Source organism: Leptonychotes weddellii, chromosome 3 (genome assembly GCF_054177405.1).
Source record: "Leptonychotes weddellii isolate Sample4059 chromosome 3, ASM5417740v2, whole genome shotgun sequence".
NCBI classification, from domain to species: domain Eukaryota; kingdom Metazoa; phylum Chordata; class Mammalia; order Carnivora; family Phocidae; genus Leptonychotes; species Leptonychotes weddellii.
In genome coordinates, this window is record NC_138371.1 from 81,381,105 (window position 1) to 81,402,180 (window position 21,076).

At 35.4% G+C, this 21,076-nt stretch overlaps 1 protein-coding gene across 1 annotated transcript in view; it reads left to right on the forward strand.

Moving 5' to 3' along the window:
• Positions 1–21,076, forward strand: part of LRP1B (LDL receptor related protein 1B) — a 1,719,891-nt gene that overhangs the window by 1,448,655 nt on the left and 250,160 nt on the right. The window contains exons 40-45 of the mRNA XM_081815486.1: positions 532–651; positions 9,594–9,707; positions 9,951–10,100; positions 13,041–13,163; positions 14,935–15,054; positions 19,843–19,971. Coding sequence (XP_081671612.1) covers positions 532–651; positions 9,594–9,707; positions 9,951–10,100; positions 13,041–13,163; positions 14,935–15,054; positions 19,843–19,971 — 756 coding nt within the window. The remainder of the gene's footprint in view (positions 1–531; positions 652–9,593; positions 9,708–9,950; positions 10,101–13,040; positions 13,164–14,934; positions 15,055–19,842; positions 19,972–21,076) is intronic.

Consider the following 21,076-nt stretch of genomic DNA (forward strand, 5'->3'; position numbering starts at 1 on the left):
ATAGAATTCAGAAGGCAATTATTCTTCTCCTTAGGAAATTCTGGTAGACATTTTTAGATGATGTTTAAGAGAAATTTATGGATATTTAGGTAACCCTCTGATTCACTGATTCAGGAATACATATTTTACCCCTTTTTTTGTCTTATTATGAAAGCCTTATGAAATGCAGAGGAGATAGGAGATAGGTGTTGAGAGTGTCTTAGGACTTTTGAGTTACAGACTTATATCTTGAGAGTTGAATATATGTTTGTTTCTGTGCTGACACAAATATCAGAAACAATAATGTGGTATAATTTGAAGACATCTCCAAATGTGAATCACTGAAGTTAAAGCACTCAGTCAAAAGGTCTTTTAATGAATGAATTACTTGATAATGCATGACTATTCTAATCCAGAGCTTTGATACTGCATAGCACTTTTTTTTATAGATCCACAATCCAATCATTATGACATGAGAACTCATCTGTGATTTTCTATTTGTAAAAATATCTCTATAAGACCCCCAATTATGTTTCTACTTTTCTTTATAAGAAAACAGAAGCTGTAGAAGAGGTTTCAAGTCCTGCTACAATCGGCGTTGCATTCCTCACAGCAAGTTATGTGATGGTGAAAATGACTGTGGGGACAATTCTGATGAATTGGACTGTAAAGGTAAATGTATGCGGCGTCAGCCTAGGAATATTATTATGCTAAGTGTTTCCTGAACTTTTCCACTGTGTGTTCCTGAGACCACCTTTTTGGTATACAGCACCTGCTAATATAGATGGACCACACTTTGGTAATTGCTGTTGGAAGGGAGTTAGTAGAGTTCATTGAAATTATGACTATATTCTCTTTTCTGGTTTCTATCCCTTTGCTCACTTCAAAACTCTTGTCATTTCTCACCTCTTCAGTTCTACCACCTTGTTTATTGGACATTTCTACCAGAATGTGTAATACTGAATGTACTACTCCAAAAAATGCTCTCCTTCACTTCCCAATTCTCTGTTTTTCACATGACCTCATCATTTTCCTAACAACTGGACAGGAAAACTTAGTGTTATCCTTGATTCCTCTTTCTACCATATTTTATCACCCACATGTCCATATATCAGTAAATCATGCAATTCTTTGAAATATCTTTTTCAGTCTGCCTTGAGCCTGGATTAACACAATAGTCCTTTTTTTTTTTTCCACTGTGTAATTCCTTTATTTTCTGCTTATTAGTGCTTTACCAACACTACAACCATAAAGAACACAATTCCAAGTACTGTACTTTTTAGTTTGGGGAGATCACAAGATTTACTTACATTAGACAAGATCAACCTCATTCAAAACTTTCTGCACTTTATAAATTCACATAAATACAGAAATTGATGCAATTAAACATAAACTTCAGGATCTAATTTTTTAAATTCCTAGATTATAACTTCTTCTGCAGGCTCCAATTACCTGCCCCATGATCACCAATGGTTATGGTTCAATTTAACTACATCAATTATCAACCTTTTATGTCCTTAAAGAAAATGGAAATGGAAATTACAATTCCTTACCAAAAAGTTTAGGGTTTTCCACATTTCAAATATTTGCTCCCCCCTGCCCCCCTTCAATTAGATATTTCAAATAAACTAAAAATAACCACATCTCACCTGCAACATTCAATAGCAGTCACTTGATGTATAAAATTTTAACTATGCTCCCAGTTATTTTAAAACACACACAAAAATGGCTGCCTATCCGTCTGTCTGTCACAAGTTAGCAATACTACATTTAGGAATTAAGATGAGGGTTTCAAGTTTCCTCCAGTTTAGGCATTTATACCTTTGTGCTTGTCTTGTCTAAAGATGTTACTATAACACCGGTATTTGTATAACCCAGGTTTATGTACCTTAAAATGCAATCATTTAAAACACTAAGAATTAAATTTATGGTGGAGCTTTGGGAATTGTAAAAGCAACTAAAATGTTCTCGGATGTTTCTGTCAGCTTCATTTCTAGAGATCCTTCTAAAGCAAAACTGAGAACTTTATACCTTAGCTGCATTTTGAATTCAGAAATCCCTCTGCACCATCAGGAGCCTACAACATAGCACCTTTTCTCATCTGCTTTTAAGTAAAATGTGTCAAGAGTTTTACTTTCAATAGTTAACTTTTTATAGCCTTATGCTTCTCATACATCTTTGGTAAATCTCCATTACACAATATGGCCAAAGCACGAAGGACCAATACTGTCCAACTACGTACCATGATATCCCACTCCATTTTAGTTTTCAGACACCCTCATGAATAAAATCCACTCCACGTTTTCCTGTATACTGCCTTTGCAGTCTACGTCTCTTAAATTCCCTATGTTTAATTCCTTGAGGATCTCTAAAATTAATCCTTAAGGCTATATGAGAACCAGATGCTGCTCACAATTCTGTACCAAGCATTAACATTTGGTTCAAAGTATCATCATAGTACACAATAGTCCTTTAACTGGTCTCCCTGCCTCTACTCTTCCCAGTTAATCCCAAGGTTGTAGTCATGCTATAATATATCATTGAATGTGTTCTCAGAGTGAGTACTGGCATCAATCAGCAAGCCAGGTGACTTAGGTCAGAATCTCGGCCCCAACACTGACTCTGTGTCTTTGGGTAAAATATTTAATGATTCTGTGCCTCAGTTTCCCAAGCTGTAAGAAAAGAGGCAATAATTAAATGAGTATATTAATATTAAATAAACTCAGAACAGAACTTGGCATATAGTAAATGCCATGTAAGCATTCACCTTGTTTTTTAAATCATGGCCCTGATAAAGAATCACAAATGGAGGGGCGCTTGGGTGGCTCAGTTGGTTAAGCGGCTGCCTTCGGCTCAGGTCATGATCCCAGGGTCCTGGAATCGAGCCCCGCATTGGGCTCCTTGCTCCGTGGGAAGCCTGCTTCTCCCTCTCCCACTCTCCCTGCTTGTGTTCCCTCTCTTGCTGTGTCTCTCTCTGTCAAATAAATAAATAAAATCTTAAAAAAATACAAAAAAGAATCACAAATGGAGTCTTGATGTTTGCAGAATAAAGAAGTTTTTTAGTCTGATATTCAGGGCCTCTTAAAATCTGGACCCAACAGATTTTTCTTTTTTTTTAAGATTTTATTTATTTATTAGAGAGAGTGTGAGAATAAGCAGAGGGAAGGGCAGTGGGAGATGGAGAGGCAGACTTCCCGCTGAGCAGGAAGCCCGATGATGTTGGGGCTTGATCCCAGAACCCTGAGATCATGACCTGAACCAAAGGCAGATGCTTAACTGACTGAGCCACCGAGGTGACCCCAAACAGATTTTCCTAAACCAATATCCCTTTAAAAATTTTCATTCACTGAACACATTTCATTGCGTAAAATGCATTAAGGACTGAGACATAAAGTTAATAGGTCATCTCCCTGCCCTTAAGGAGTTAAAACTCCAAATAAAGGTAGTTATTTAAAGAGATGAAGGTGTATATCAGGTTTTATGATTATAAGTTTTTTTAGGGGGATGCAATCATGTATAAATAAAGTAGAATGATCAAAATAGAAGGCAATTCCAAGTAGAGAAACTACTATCGAAAGCTGCAAATAAATTTGATATTGTTAGAGCCAGATTGTATATTGGCAAGTGGTTTAAAAAAAAAAACAATGAGGCAAGTTAGAGGAAGGAGCCAGGACTTGAAGGTGTTTTTTGATGCCATTTTAAGGAACATGAGCTTCACCTTGTAGTCACCAAAAAGTCACTGAAGGTCCAAAAGAGAACCAATGCAATCAAATTTACATTTCAAAAACAGGGGGAAAAACTATGCTTGTGCAAATGAAAACTATAATGCTGAGATGAGAAAGGTAAAACAGGAGGCTATCAAAGCAGCCAAAGCTAAGAATAAAAAGGAGACAGATACAACAGAGTTTTAAAAGGTGGCATAACAGGTCTTCTCGGGTAATAAACAGAGAAAACGTGGAAAAGAATAGACAAGTTTTCTGAACTTTCCCCCCTCTTTTTACATTGTTATTTGTCTTTCATTAATTTTTAAATTTATTTTTGTGGGTCTTTTGTTCATGTGGGATCAAGGATAAGGTAATAAAGATGTTTTACATTCTGAGAGTAGAGCACCTGTAGACATTCAGAAGGAACTGTTCCAGAGACATTTAGATAGATAGAGATCTGGGGCTCAGGTAGTGGATTTAGAAGAGAAGTGTTAATTTTGGACTTAATACAGAGAGAAAGCTCATAGGATGTATAGAGTAATAGTCATAGGGGAGTATATCAGAATTACCTATTGAAATAAAAAATTAAAGACACTAATAATATAAGAAAAGGAGAAGTGGACCACAGGACTAATAGAAAGATTTTAATAAGAAATTTATTATTATTATTATTATTATTGTTTTTAAGAAGGGAGAATCAGTTAGCATTGTAAGGTGTTAAGGGAAGGCAAGAAGGCAGGTATAGACTAGACGGTCACTGAACTTGGCAAATAGGAGATAATCTCTTGGTTACCTTCATGAGAGTCAATTCAGCAGAATGGTAAAGAAAAGCCAGATCTCCTTGGGTTGGTGCAGAAAATGGATGGTGAAGGAGTAAATACAGTGAATACGACTATTTTTAGGAAAGACTGATGGTCAAGGAAATATGTGAGGTACAGATGGTAGGAGAAGGCGATGCAAAGTTGTGGAAGAGGATAGAATGTGCACAGATCATTTTGTAGGTAGAGAAAGGTTCGGAAGTCACTCTGTCATCTTAGACTATAGGATGTTGGCCAAACATTTGAGTAGCTTACTATCTAAGTTTGACACTAGTTTAGGAAGAGCCAAATACTTGTGCAGATTAAATCAGCTGTTATTTTATATTGCCTATAAAAGATTAAAAATGATAAAATATAGTAAGATACTGGGAATAAGTAAAGGGAAATGGATAAGTATTTGGAAGAAAGGAGGAAAGAAAACTAGAAGTAGACCCCCCAAAAGGGCATGTTTTATCAGTTATTTGCAAGCAGGAAAGGAGAATATAATAAAGACATTAAACTAGGATAAAGATAAAAATATCAAGCTAGAATGTGAAGGAACGCACATGTGCACACATGCACACACCCAAACCACCTATTACTTCTTTTTAAAAGTGACTAAAGTAAGACATGAAGAATTTGAATTAGTACAATAAAAAGTCAATATATACAGAGAGAGTTTGATAGGCTATGGAGAGAGGTGACAGTGAAATCATCTGTAAATTGAAGTACTATTACACTTTTATTTCTTTAGTTTAGATGTTCATAGTAATTAATATTATCATTATCTTTATTCCACAAGGCAGAGTGAAAATGGATGTTCCAAGGAATCAGTTTTGGTTTCTTCTCTTTTTGAAGGGAAGCAAAACCCTAAATCCTTGTAAATCTTTTATTACTGCCCTGAGAGTTTTAGACACCAGGGTATCTGGGGGGGTGGAGGGGGGTAACCTGAAGAGTTGTTCAGAAAGTTTGTCACGCTGATTTCCTCTTCTGGTGTGTGAAAGGTTGAGCGAACAGGTTGGAGAGAGAACATGGTATCCCTCCTTCTCTCCCTATTGAGATGGGTCTAATTACTCTCCTTGGGAAGTACATGAACTTGCCTGGGTCATCTGGATACCTTTAGGTGACTGAAAAGCTAAGTAGTTCTAATGGAAAGGACACTGGTATTAGTTTTTTTTTTTTCTTAAGTTCATAGCAAAACTTTGATGATTCTACAAACAATAAACTAAGGGAAAAGGATAAGCATTCCTATAGATGAAATCATCATTCCTTCTGGGTTTGCATACCTTTAGAGCCTAAGCAATAAATTGAATAAAAGATGTAGTTTGAAAGTAAACAGAAGAGATATGACAGAAAATTTAGTTTTCTTTTTCTTTCTTTCTTTCTTTCTCTCTTTCTCTTTCTTTCTTTCTTTCTTTCTTTCTTTCTTTCTTTCTTTCTTTTGTTTCTTTCTCTTTCACTCTTTCTTTGTTTCTTTGTTTGTTTCTTTTTCTTTCTTTCTTTCTTTCTCTCTTTCTTTCTTTCTTCTTTCCTTCTTTCTTTCATCATGTGCTGCAGGCTGGGCAGGGAAGTTGGAAGAGAAAACATAAGTTACTTATAAGAAATGTCCTAAAAACCACAGAAAGACCAATGTTATATCTTTCCTATCTCAGTAAATATTTTAACTGACATGGAATAAAGAAAGTGGATGAAATAGGAAAATTAAGAAAGTATGTGAGGGGGAAGAATGGTTTTACTTTCTCTCTTAGTGCTGCTTTGACCCACAATCCCTGTCAGATCTTCCTTTGTAGTATCTCATTGCTATTCCCGGGGTGGCTGCAGTATGTTTTCACTCACATTTTGTAGGCTTATTTTTACTTTTGGACTATCTGGAGGGAAAAGTCTAGTATTTCTCACTTGGGTTATCTTTATTCGGACTACATTATTTTCTTTTCTCTCTTTTTCAGGACTTTTAGCCTGAGGAAAAATTGTCAGAAAGCTTTCATATTCACTTGACAAATTAGAGATTCCAACATATTTCTCCCTCAAAAGTCACCCTAAGGGTGAAACAAATTTCAATACTTGACTGACCAAACAAAGTGAGGAAGAAATATAGTTGAAGGAACATAGAGGAAGAGGTTTTGGCAAAAGAGGTATTTGCTTAACTATTTAATAAAGTTCCTGAATTCCCATGGATTTCTCCCATCTCCCTCTCCTTCCTTGCCTACAGATGCTGGAGATGTTCATCCCCCCAACCATCTTGCCTCTGCTGCATATGAAATTCTGCAACCACGTAGTGTGTCCAATTCCAGTGCTACTTAACACCCTGCTTAACCCTCTGGTTGTTCTCAAACTTTATACCAAGTCATGGACTCTGTGAAGAGAGGATTTGAAGTAAAGGGACAGTCTTCCTATTTGCACACTGCACATACTCTAATAGGCCTGCCTGTCCTCCTCGCCAAGATTCATTAGCCCTATTTTTTATTGGAAAATGGGAGAAAAACGCATCCTGCAAATATTCTATTCTGTACCCAGTTCTTCTGACCCCCTACCTCATCCTTTCCCCCATGTCTTTCTTTTAAATACTATCTCCTAACCCTTCTTTTTAACTTCAAAGTTACAGTTTCTTTTCATCTAGTCAGAGTTCTTCTCCTTTCTTTCTTCTCAGAATTCCATCTAAAAGTGGTTCTACTTGCTCCAAATCTCTACTCTTCTCACAAGGTATTCTTTACGTTCACTTTCACCTGAGAGCCCCAATACAGTTTTTAAAACTCCATTACTGTAATATTGCCAGATCTTCAGCCCTCATAACTATGTGAGATGCTATCCTCATGTTAATGGAGTCATAATTTGCCTCTTCATCCTATCTGCCACCAATCTCCACTCAGATGGACTCCCTGCCATGTACACAGAAGATTCTCTGTGGAAGTTGGGGAGAGATGGAGATGATGTGGTGAATTGTGATTGCTCCCATTGGGATTCTTCTGGTATCCTTAAACTCTGTGAGTGTAAGATAGAAACTCAAGGGTATTATGAGATAAATCTTTGCAGACTGTCTAGGAACATTACCACTATCTAGAATGTTGTTTCATGGAGAAATGAATCCTGTCTTCTAAATAAAGGGATTATAAGGAATCTTTTGGAACACAATCTCTTAATAGGAGATTGCTGACAGAGAGCAAAGTAAGAAACAGAATGTAAATGCTTGTCATGATTACTTTATATGTTATGTATTCCATTCACTGTTTCTATTGAAAAAAATATTAAATATAAAATGTAATAAAAAGGTATATGTAAGAGACTTTGCTTTTTAGACATAAAAGAAGAACATTAGTTTTTTTCTTCTTTGGAACAGGTTATTTATCTCTACTCATAATAGCATTATCTGTTTCATATGATAAGATGTTATTTTTAATGAAGAAAACACTGAAGCAATTATAATTCCAAATTATAAATAAAACATTTATTCTAATCATCATTTAAGCATAAATAAGGATACAATTGCAAGATACACTTAAATATAATAAGAACAGTGCAATATGAAATACAAATGACATACACACCCTTGAGTAAAATTTGCATATTTTAAGGTAGCATTTTAACCATTTACAGTTGATATAATTTCTATTTATAATTAAATAGGCTCTTTAAAATATCAACACTAGTGAAAGTGGCATAATCGAAGAGCCCTTCAGGTTGTATATTTACATAATCAACCTGTGGAAATTTGAATTTGGAATAAAAATCTCACGTAAGTTAATCTAATGTACATAGCATGTCATGCACCTGTTCACAACATATTGCTGGAAACCATTATATGGAAATGAATGTGTGAGCAAAGTGGAAAGGAGTATGATTAAGCACAAGCTATTCTGTATAAGGTATATATAATGACAGTAGCATTTTGAAACTGATTTTCATCTAAGCATAGCAGGGAATTGGAAAGTCATACTTTCTAACAATAGAGACAAGTCGTACCACATTTAGGTTTCTTGGCATGAGGATTCATCTTTCCTATACCAAAGGTTAGTGATATGGCCATGAAAAGGAGTATGGCATAGCATGGAAGACTTTCTAACATTGTTGAGCTATTTCCTCTGAGTAATAAAGCAAATGCTCAGCAGTTTCTCCATCTCAGTTTCTGTCTCTGACTGCCTGTTTTTTTTATCAAAGCAGGGAATGTTCCACTATTTGCAACCCGATTGGGATTTCCCTGTACTTCCTCACTCAGACATTTGCTTAGTGCTATAACCTTGTACTTTGGAAGTTGGAAGGAGAAAGAATTTTCAGCAACATTGGATTTTTTTGTATGTTGGCTTAGTGCTGGACTGATACTATAATGGGAACCAGGCACAATCCCTTCTTTCATGGATCTTACAACTTAGTGGGGGAGCAGATACATAAACAGGCAATTGCAATGAAGTATTATAAGTACTACAACAGGGGAAGACATATGAGGCATCTAACCCAAGCTTGGGGGTGCGGGTGGAAGCCATGGGTCAAGTTTGACTTCCCCGAGTTAAAAAAGCAAAACCAAACAAAATTATATGAATTAGGTAAAATATAGATCTTCCTCACCTTACAGTGCAGTTATGTGCTGATAAACTGATCCTTAAGTTGAAAATACTGTAAATCGAAAATGCATTTACTACACCTAACCTACCAATGTCATAGCTTAGCCTAGCCTATCTTAAATGTGCTCAGAACACTTACATTAGGCTATAGTTGGACAAAATCATCTAACACAAAGCCCATGTTATAATAAAGTATCGCATGTATCATGTAATTTAGTGACTACTGAAAGTGAAAAACAGGATGGTGTCTGGGTACGGAAAAGTTGTAAGGGTATTGATTGTTTACCCTCGTGATCACGGGGCTGACTGGGAGCTGTGGCCCACTGTTGCTGCCCAGCATCAAGAGGGAGTCTCTTACTGCATATCTCTAGCCCAGGAAAAGATCAAAATTCAAAATTTGAAGCACAGATTCTACTGAAAGCATATGGCTTTCACACTACCACAAAGCTGAAAAATCGTGTCGAACCGTGGTAAGTCGGGGACCGTCGGTACTGAAAATGTTAGAGCAAGGAATAGCTTTTGTCTCATCTATCCATTTATTTATTTACCTGTTTTTCCAGTTTCAACCTGTGCTGCTGTTGAGTTCCGTTGTGCAGATGGGACATGCATTCCAAGATCAGCACGATGCAACCAGAACATAGATTGCGCAGATGCTTCAGATGAAAAGAACTGCAGTAAGATAATCCACTACCTTTTGTTTGTTCATCCCTGGGTACCTTTGGCATTCCATCTAACATAGCCCAGTGTTTCACTGAACCTTGTCCAGAATTGATATGTAATTAACCCCTGTTGTGTAGGATAATTGCATTCTTATTTCTTCAAATGAGGTTAACTTTTCTTGTTTCTGTGACCTGCCTAGAAGGCTTGTAATCTTTGCAGATGAGGTGTTTCTCATTTTTCTGTTTACCTCTTTGTAGATAATACAGATTGTACACATTTCTATAAACTTGGAGTGAAAACCACAGGGTTTATAAGATGTAATTCGACCTCACTGTGTGTCCTGCCAAGCTGGATATGTGACGGGTCTAACGACTGTGGGGACTACTCAGATGAATTAAAATGCCCAGGTAATTCTAGAAAGAAAAAAGTCTTTGCCTTGAGATTTAGAGGCTCATTGTATAAAATAAATTCATTAGGTTTTAGTCTTGATATCCAGGGATGAGGATTAAAATTTAAATAATGTAGACTAAGTTACAAGTAATCATCCTGTTCCAAACATGCCCCTTGATCTTTTTTAATGAGTTATGAAATGGTACTCAAGAAATCTGTTCTGTATTTGGATCAATTTCCTTTTAATGTTCAGTTCATGATTAATCCTCTTAGAGTTGGTGATTAAGTCTTAAAATGCATGATCTCTAAAGTTGCCACGGAAGTACCACACACTGAGAAAAAAACTATCCTTGGACTAAAGGGAGAGAGACAATGCTTCTCACCACCGACTTTACTCAATGCCGTACAGATTGTATTTCATGTTAGGCTGTTGGATCAGATTTACACAATCTTTTGACATGGTAGTATGGATAATAGCAATTATCACTGGGTCAAGGTTTATTTATATCTGACTTGTAACCATCTTTATATACCTAAGTTCTGAAAGTGTCATCTGTATTCTTAGCAGAATGCGTTCCATTAAAAAGTCATGATCCTGTTACTATCTATTTCAGAGAACAAATTTTTAAAAAAATACAGGGAGTAAAGGTGTTAAATTACTATAACGAAGTAGGTATGATTTATAGGAAACTATTAAATGTGTCCTCATACTGTATTTCTCTCTCCTTATCCTGCCGCCACACTCATTTTTCCATGCTTAGTTGACAAATAATAATTTTTTGAAATATTTTAAGAAATTTTATCTGTAGGTGTTCTATACAGCACACACACACAATCCACTGTGAAGAACCGATATTCTTAATAATTCATAATCTATCACTTAATTGGGCAATAGCAGATTCCTTTGTTTTCTTGCTCAACAATGTGTAACATTCTATGATATAATTTTTGTTCCTCTGGGTTTGAAAGGCTAGCTGCATCCTAGGAGGAACTGGAGAACTTTTCTGGTTCTGTGGAGAGCTTTTACATGCGCTGGTGACTGCAGCTCACCATAACTCTTCCACATTTTATTTTTAATCACATAAAGCATTTTAAAAGAAATATAGTAACATTGATTTAGACTCATGGAGCTTGGGTGTCTAGATTCTTAATCCATTGTTCTTTCTACAACAGTTATGTATCTCATTGTAGCTGTGGTTAATTTTTATTTTTATTTTTATTTTTTTAAAGACTTTATTTATTTGAGAGAGAGAGAGAGCACATGAGAGGGGGGAGGGTCAGAGGGAGAAGCAGACTCCCTGCTGAGCAGGGAGCCCGATGCGGAACTCGATCTCGGGACTCCAGGATCATGACCTAAGCTGAAGGCAGTTGCTTAACCAACTGAGCCACCCAGGTGCCCAGTAGCTGTGGTTAATTTTTAAAATTAATATGAAGGCAACATATAATAGATACCCATTAAACTTACATATATATATATAAACATATTACATATATATGTAAAACTTTGTGATCTTTATATATTTCTAATATTAATAAATTATTTTAAAAGTTAACTTTTAACATTAGTGTAGAATCGTGATTATAATGGGGAAGAAAGAAAGGGGAGCTTGTGTAGACTGATGAGACAGATAGACAGATGGACAGGAAGCCAGTAATAGGTCAGTCTAAATACCTTAGCTTGTATCTAGGCTAGTCCTAAGAAAAAGTAAGACATAAATCACACTCAGGACTTTTTGGTTTAGTGGTGAATTCTGTCAAAAATTTTATTTTCATCTTCAATCTATGAAGTTGACATTTGAAAAAATAAAATGGAATTGTTATCTTAATACAGTTACAATGGATTATTGTAGTGTAATTATTATCATGTGACTAGATTATTACAGTGTGACATATACTCTAAGATTTGCTTCCAAATTGGCTATGGGCCAGTCAGTCTAAAACTGTGTGAACTTGAAGGTGCAAGGGGACCAATGACATTCAGTAGAGAAAAATCTAATATTTTATATGCAGTTTTGGAAGTTATAATTATAGCAATACTCCCCAACCTAAAAATATATATAATTTACAAATAATTTTACATACAAATACTTATTATTCTTGTGATATTTCTGTAAGGTGTAACGATTTTAGAGATTCTATTGTAAGTTGTCTTTCTTTATAGAGAGTACTTTTATAAACTTTGTCAAAGTGTACTCAGAATATAGGACAGTAGGAACACCATGCCCACTTTCTCAGTAAAAATCCACTAATGTTTTTATAATGTTATTCATATTTATGAATATGGAATTACAGATATTTTCCACCAAAAATGTTTCTTTGGCCTTAGGCTTATTCACTTTATAATTATCTCAGTTATTTTATTTTATTTCTATTAATAGGACTCCACATTATTTGGATTTAACAAGTTTTTCCTTTAGTATCTTCTTTCCAATGCAGGATCCAGTCCTAGATTGGATTTGCTTATCATGTCTTCCTAGTCTCCTCTGTTCTGTGTCACGGTTTTTTTGTTGTTGTTGTTCTTTGTTTGTTTGTTTTGGGCTTTTTTTTTTTTTTTAGCTTTTTCTTGGTTTTCATGACCTTGACATTCTTTTTTTTTTTTTTTTAAAGATTTTATTTATTTATTTGACACGGAGAAAGAGATCACAAGTAGGCAGACAGGCAGGCAGAGGGAGAGGGAGAAGCAGGCTCCCTGCTGAGCACAGAGCCCGATGTGGGGCTCTATCCCAGGACCCTGGGATCATGACCCGAGCCGAAGGCAGATGCTTAACCATCTGAGCCACCCAGGCGTCCTGACCTTGACATTCTTGAAGAGACCATCTCAGCTCTTCTTTATTTAAGTTTTCTTGTTATTTATCTCTTCCAGTTCAAGTAGTACTACTGTTTTATTATCTACCTGTATTGTGGAAGTCTAAGATTAATTTAAATTATTTGACATTACATTCTGTATTTTATCACAGTTCAAAACAAACACAAATGTGAAGAAAATTATTTTGGTTGTCCTAGTGGAAGATGCATTTTGAATTCCTGGATATGTGATGGTCAGAAGGATTGTGAGGATGGACTTGATGAATTCCACTGTGGTGAGATATTGTATTTTGTTCTATGTGCCATATTATTGTTTATATGCCGATGTTCTCTTACATAGGGATTTTATACAAAATATTGCTAGTTGATTTTAACAATTTTTATTTTTATCAAATAACACAAAATGGTAAAAATTAAAATAGAACAGAAGAACAATCTCCTGCCCCAGCCTTTTCTTTTAACTTTTTCTGCTTTTATTAGTGGTTATCTTCATCAATCTAAATGATATACCTTTATTTTCTGACTTATTAAGTCCTAATATATTTACTTTCTGCAATGAAAAATAGGTATTTAGCTCACATTACTCATTATCTTCTCCCTATTTGTTATTGACTATTATTATTCTAAATGTTTCTATTAATTACATGTATAGCTTTAAATAGTAATTAAACTTGTATTTCCTCAAACTCTCATCTTTCACCACCTACCTCCTAATTTCTGTGTGTACATTTCGTCTTACTTGGCAAAGCAAGACAGCATTTTTAAAATTTATTTTATAGAATTTATGGATTTTATAACTTCTAGGCCAAAGAAATTCCCTACAGGAAAACAAAGCATATATTCACTATTTTCATTTAACACAAATAACATACACTATGGTGTATAGACAAAGTAGAAGAAAAGATTAAAAATGGATCTTCTATGAAATGTCAAACTCCTCTAAAAGTAAATGTCATCATGAAATATGAAGGTGCATTTTGTTTGATTAAGATGCTATATATCTTTACAGTAGAGCCAGATTGTGAACAGGATTAACAGAGAACTTTACAAATAGTTTATGTAGATTCATAGTTTCTGTACAGGAAGCCATTATATGGTTGTATTTTCTTTAGTTTTATTTTTGTCCAGTCTGCAGTTTTTCTAAATTTCTCTCTTTTTCACAGGTCATCTAAGTGAATATTTTAAATAGAGATGCAAGGTTTTAAAATAGTTTATAGGATTGAAACCAAAGTGTTTATTTTTTTATAATTTATGTTTGGAACACTTGAATTTGGAAGGGTTTTATTTTGGATGTTGCCTTTTGGATGCTGAGTGGAGGGATAGGCTGAGGGTGGAGGAGCACAAACCTAACTTTGGAATTAAATAGAATACACTATGATAAGTGCATAATTTGGTAATAAAATTCAAGCCATCATGCCCATGAATTTAGATGTTACTAGTCAGACTTAAATGTCCTCAAGAGAAGTAAAACCTCTAAGTGTTTAGTATGTATGGGTATGAAACTGGGGGCTTGTCATCAAGGTAAAACCTCCTTAGTCACCTCATCATTAAAAACAAATATATATGCTCGTGAATATATCATATTATAATCTTGCCTAGGATGCATTTTTTTCTCTGGTTGTTCAAAAATCAATTGAAATTTAGAAGGGATGACTAGACCACACTTCAAATATTTGTTTTGTATCCATGCACAAGATGTTGTGGGTTTTTTTGTTTTGTTTTGTTTTTTTTGTTTTTAAATGACACCCAGGAATATACTTTGGGGAGAGTGGAGCATAATGAGTAGCTCAAAGTCAAGCCCTCTGAGAATTCTGCGGGAGGAAAAATGTTGCATAACCTGGACACTCAGAGAGAATACGTAGGCTGTTGTCAAAACTTTATAGAGCTGTCACAGAGAAGAGGAATTCGACTCGTTTTATTATAGGACAATTTATTTTAGCAAAGTCTAAGGAAGGACTTTCTCACTGTCAGACCTGTCCTAAGATGGTCTCAAATGATTTTTTTTTTTCTTTTGCACCTGAAGCAAAATTTTTGTTTGTCTTCTAGATTCTTCTTGTTCTTGGAACCAATTTGCTTGTTCTGCACAAAAATGTATATCTAAACATTGGATCTGTGATGGAGAGGATGATTGCGGGGATGGATTAGATGAAAGTGATAGCATTTGTGGTGAGTTGTTTCTCCTGTGTTCTCATTCAATTTTTAGGCATATGATATATACCCACTATCATTTTAGAGCATACATAAAAACTGTTAAATTTAACATTAAATTTATATATACACTTCTGTGTAGCTGGTTTTGTATTTTAATGACAACCTAATATTCTACTATTTTTATATACACAGTCATTCAGTTTTTAGGATTTTTCCTGAATATCCACACAATGAATGTATTTGTAAATTTTATTTTTTTAGTCTTCAATTACTTCTTTGGACTAGATCTCAGTGACTGGGGTTACTTGCATCAAAAGATCAAACATTTTTCATGGCCTTTGATAGGCATTGCTATTTTGCCCTTCAGAATACACTGATGCTATTTGTGTTTGTATATATGTATTACAGTGGTTATTGTTATTGAATTATTTTAAATGGGAAGTAAAAAAAGAGGGCTATTGTATATAATTTTAAAATGTACTTCAAAAAACAACTTTATAGGATTAGAGGTTGAGCGTCCTACTATATATCAGCAATAAAGCCAATGTAATTGCTTTTAAATAATCACAAACATTTAATGAATAGATGGAATTATTAACTCACTTTTTTAAGGGGTAAAAGAAGGAATTGATTTAATCTGTATAAATTTATTACAAATAGCCAGGCATTCTACTCATGTATTTAGATGCCTCTTTGTCTATCTTTCTGATTTGTTTCTATATGTGTGTTTGTATTTATAGGCATAAAATCTTTACTCATTATATCAGTACTGTTTCATAGCTGGTTACTGTCCTATTTTAGAGAGAAAAGGACCTGAGTCATAGAATAAGGTGCATGTACCGAGTTAAGTGTATGTAACACCACTTTTAAATTTCGGTAATGGTGGCCTGCTTTTTAGGTCAGTACCATGGAGATAGGTAGATAGGATTTGATACTACTCAAGCTAAACTGAATTCTCTCTAAATAATATAAAACTGGAGTTGCCCTCTGAAAGCAGGCAATTTATTTTCTTGTATTTTAGCCACCCCAAGTCTACTTTTTATTTACACCGCTGAAACAACTTAGTTATACAACAAATAAATATAGAAAGATCACTATCAAAAAGCCCTGAAAGGAAAAAGAATCAGTAATCAATTAGATGCCTGGCTAGTCACTTTTAACTACTTTGTTTCTCGTTGCTATTAAATCTTTCTTTAATTTTAACAAAAGAATTACCTACTCACAATGGGTTAGGCGTGTTGCCAGTTTTTAAAAGCATCTTGCTTTTTGACCCTCTGTTTAACCCTACACTAAATGGCTCAATTGATACCTCTGTCCTTCCTGAGTGGACACAATATAGTAGAAGGTATAAAGACTCTGAAACTAGAGTTGAATTCTCCCACATCTGTATTTTCCTTACCTATTAGAAGGCTACAAAAAGATCTCCCTTATGTAACTCTTGTGATCATCTAACGTGACCAATGTATACAATATAAATGGATTTATTCCCATGCCCTTTTGTTCCATTTCTCCTGCTCTCTCCCTTATTTTTCAGAGTTATTGCCACATCTACATCTACCAGTGCCCTGATAATTTGTTTAAAAGAATTAAAGTGGTAATGGACATGTTTACCTGTTGTCAAAACACCCAGTCTCTATTTAATTTAAATACAGGCTGCATTTCATATGCTAACTACCAAGTTGGTGACACATAAAAAAGACTGCTTTAGACCAAATATCATTCAATAAACTGAACCTGATATACTAGGATTGGGAAGGGACTTTATAAATAATTTATCTCAGTGGTTATCATCTTTAGCGCACAAAAGAGCCTTCTTAGAAGTTTGCTAAAAATGAAGATTCTTAATCTTCACCTTCAAATATTCTAATGTGAGTTGTAAGTACAAGCTTTTTTAATAAGCACGATAGTGGTTTTGACTTGGGATCTGAGGGTCCCATTTTGAAAATTGTAGTCTAGTACACCTGCATCATTTGACAGATGAGAAAAGAGAAACTCATAGAAGTTAATAAATTGCCTGAGGAAACTCAGTGAATCAGTGATGACAGATCTAAGACCTGAATTCAGATTTCTTGAATCCTTCCTAATGGGGTAGTGACTCTTACAATCAAATATTGTATCTGAGCAGGTGCACAAGATGGATCTGGTAGAAATCTTTCAGCTTGTCTTCTTCCTTTCTTGGGATTCATTTCCTTAAGGAAGGTAATGTGTCTCCAGATGGCTGGGGTAAACATGGAATGAAGCCATGCGTTTTTCCTTTGGCCCATTTTCTTTCTGATTGACTATGATGTTTTGGCATGCTCTTAATACAGAAGCTGTTGAATATTATCAAGGGAGCCAGAAAATTAGCCGCAAAGAGCTGTATGCCATCTTATAGCTTAAGGTATCTTAGTAATTATCTAGTCATACCCCTCATTTTACAAATAGTGAAACTCAGACACTTAAGTCTTCTCCAAGGTCATACAGAATTAAATTTCTCAACAGCCAAATTGATGTTATATCTGTTATGCCTACCTTGAGAATAAATTGGGATGATAATAAGAAAGTAGACAAGGAGTTTTACATGTATCAAAACATCCTTACTAAAGAGAATGCAATTTTTAAAAATCTCAAGCTAAATAACAAAAATATTATGGAAATTAAGGCACTAATTGAGAGTATAATAATGAAAGTGACACTTTATATTCTTATGGCAAGCTTAAAAAGATAGATCATAATAAGGAATAGTGTAAAAATAAGTTCTGTAGGAAGATGATTTTATTATAGAAGCTATTAAAAACATAATAGCAGGTAGGGGCGCCTGGGTGGCTCAGTTGGTTAAGCGACTGCCTTCGGCTCAGATCATGATCCTGGAGTCCCAGGATCGAGTCCCGCATCGGGCTCCCTGCTCGGCAGGGAGTCTGCTTCTCCCTCTGCCCCTCCCCTCTCTCATGTGCTCTCTCTCATTCTCTCTCTCTCAAATAAATAAATAAAATCTTAAAAAAAAAATAAAAACATAATAGCAGGTAAATTCATTTTTAAATGAAAGCAACATTTATTTAATAGATTTTTTATTATTTCTTCCAGTAATAGATATCCTATTAAACCCCATTCTATTAACACTGATCCTCAATTAGATGAGCAAATCTGAATTACCTGGAGGACTTATCTATATTCACTTGCCATCCTATCCTCCAAGCTAAAGTATATGTCAAGGACAGTCATGTTTAAGATGGAAAAAATCCTCAAAGGGTTTTATTTTGGCACCCTGCTGCCCCCCATATTGAAAGCATTACATTGAAAATCATTATCTGCTCATAACAACTCTATAGCTGAAAAGAAAGATGATAATGGTTCTATAATTAAAGCATTTTGGTCACTGCTTTAAATGTTTGAAACCAAATATCTCTCATCATTCTATTCAGTCATATTTTCTTCCTGCAGATATTAACATTTTTTTAAAAAATAATTCTAACAATACATCTTTTAGCATCTCTTCTTTTTTTTTTAATAAATTTTATTTATTTATTTGCGAGAGAGAATGAGATAGAGAGAGCATGAGAGGGGGGAGGGTCAGAGGGAGAATCAGACTCCCTGCTGAGCAGGGAGCCTGATGTGGGACTCCATCCCAGGACTTCAGGATCATGACCTGAGCTGAAGGCAGTCGCTTAACCAACTGAGCCACCCAGGCGCCCTTTTAGCATCTCTTCTATAGGCAGTTTTTGCTCACAGGAAAGTGAAGTTAAAGAAAAGTTAGAACATGATCTGAGGGTCATGTAACTGATTCACTCAACAAGTATTTCATATAAATAAATAAAGCTTTTAATATGTGTGTGTGTATATATATGTATATATGTATATATGTATGTATAACTGTATTAGGTGCTAGGAAAACATCATGAGAAATAATTATGTTCTATTTCATATGATTGCCCTATACCCATAGAAGGAGAAACAAAGAAACCACCTATGACCCTTTGAATTTATAATCAAAGCCAGCAAGCATTGTTTTTCTGTATACATTTGAAAAACGTCATGCATCTAAAGGGACATTGTATTGACAGAGCAGAGAAAAAGTAGATTTTATTTATTAAGTGTGTACAAACAAAAAGGACATGGGTATATTTATTCTTTTCAACAACACAAGGTGGGGAGTAACAGTCATGACATTAGCGGTTAAGAGAAGGTGCTTAGCAATCAGAAGGGTTTTGGACTCCCAGTTCAATATGTGGCATCCTGTGCAACTTGTGATGTTCTGCAAGCTTTTCAACTTCTCTGAGCCTCAGTTTCCTTTCAGTGAAATGAGACCAATAATAGCTCTACTGGTTGGAATTCTTGCAAGAATTAAATGAGTTAATATATTAAGTGCCTAGCATATATTAAGCAATAAAAATGCCATTATTATTATTATTATTATTATAGGTTCAGTCTTTTAGAAATTTTATCATAGTTTATTCACAATTCTATGGCATTTCTATGCTTTGCTACATTTTATAAGGAGAAAAGATGTTTATTATTTTCTGCCATGTAGCCTTAAGAAAGAAAGAAAGAAAGGTAAATTTTATTCAAACTGAATATAGGACTTCCAGGTTTCGTAGACAAAATTGTGTTAAGAAATATAATACGTGCACAGGAAGGAATGGGTTCTGAGAGGAAAATGTGTAAACATCTATAGGAAGGATACTATGTGATGATTCCAAATAGCAACAATCTCTTCCTTGTCAGCAACATTCTTCTGTTTCCTTCCTTTCTAAGGGGAACAGAAAGGTTAGCTCTTTCCCAGCAGGCGTGCAGTGATCTTAATGGCATTCTCTCCTTGGGTTTCAGGTGCGGCCACCTGTGCGGTGGACATGTTCAGCTGCCAGGGCTCACATGCCTGTGTGCCACGACACTGGCTCTGTGATGGCGAAAGGGACTGTCCAAATGGAAGTGATGAGCTCTCCACAGCAGGCTGCGGTAGGACACGTAGGGCTTTGTGTGAAGGAAAGCTGAGTCAGCTGCCTCAGACTCTTGCTTTTGCAGTACTTACCATATCGCATTTTCTCTCACTTTCCCAATCCCTGGACTCATAGGTAGTACCAGAATTAATCAGGTGGGATGTTGCGATCATAGTAGTTCAGCAACCCCTCTAACCAACTGCTGTTTAGAGATTTTCAAACATGCACAGTGAGACCACCCATTTCAAAACCGTTCTGATGAACACAGATTCATCCTTTCACTTCTGAAATTATGTAGCTACCTGATCTGTGTCTGACTGTGGTAGATTTGTTATTTTCTTTTTAGAACCCCATCCCCACCCCCACAAAGGCTTTTAGATTACCTATTACAGACACTCTTATAAATGGCTGATGTGATCCCAAATAACCACTCATCAGAAGGTCGGTAAACACCTATTAGTCCTACAGAGAGGGTATTAACCCTTAGGTCAGATAAAAATAGTATGGATATAGCTGAATGAAGCTGGGGGATCAGGGGAACACCTTTGGAGGTCAGATGATTTATTAAGTTTCTGGCTCTTGGTCACCTCAGGAAATTTTCACAGAATTGCTAATAGTAAAAGTTTAGATAAATTCCTCTGCATGATCAAGAGAATGAAGGGGCTGAATATTTGAATGCAGGTCCCAAGGTCACTTAGGGGATCTGTTGAGCTGAGCAATTTATCAGAAATAGTGCTATGAATTCTGCTCATTAAAGTGAATTCTGCCAATCATCTCTCCAATGACCTGTCTTCAGGTCTTTAAAACTATATTTGAAGCCATAAGGTGTGTGTGTATGTATGTGGGTATGTGTATATGGGGGTGAGGGGAATAGTTAACGTGGAGAAGGAAAAAGAAAACTTAGAGGCAGGCCTATGTGCACAGAACTCATGCTATTGTAGAATAATTCACTTTGATCTTAAAACTGATATATGTGTCTGTAAAGGTCAATGGGGCTACTGAGGGCTACATAATAAAGGATTATGCATCAATTCAGGGATCCAGATGGTCCCAGTATACTGTTGCTATTGTAGCAAGTTAACACCCTGGGAGACATATTAACACTGGACCACATGGGTGCTATT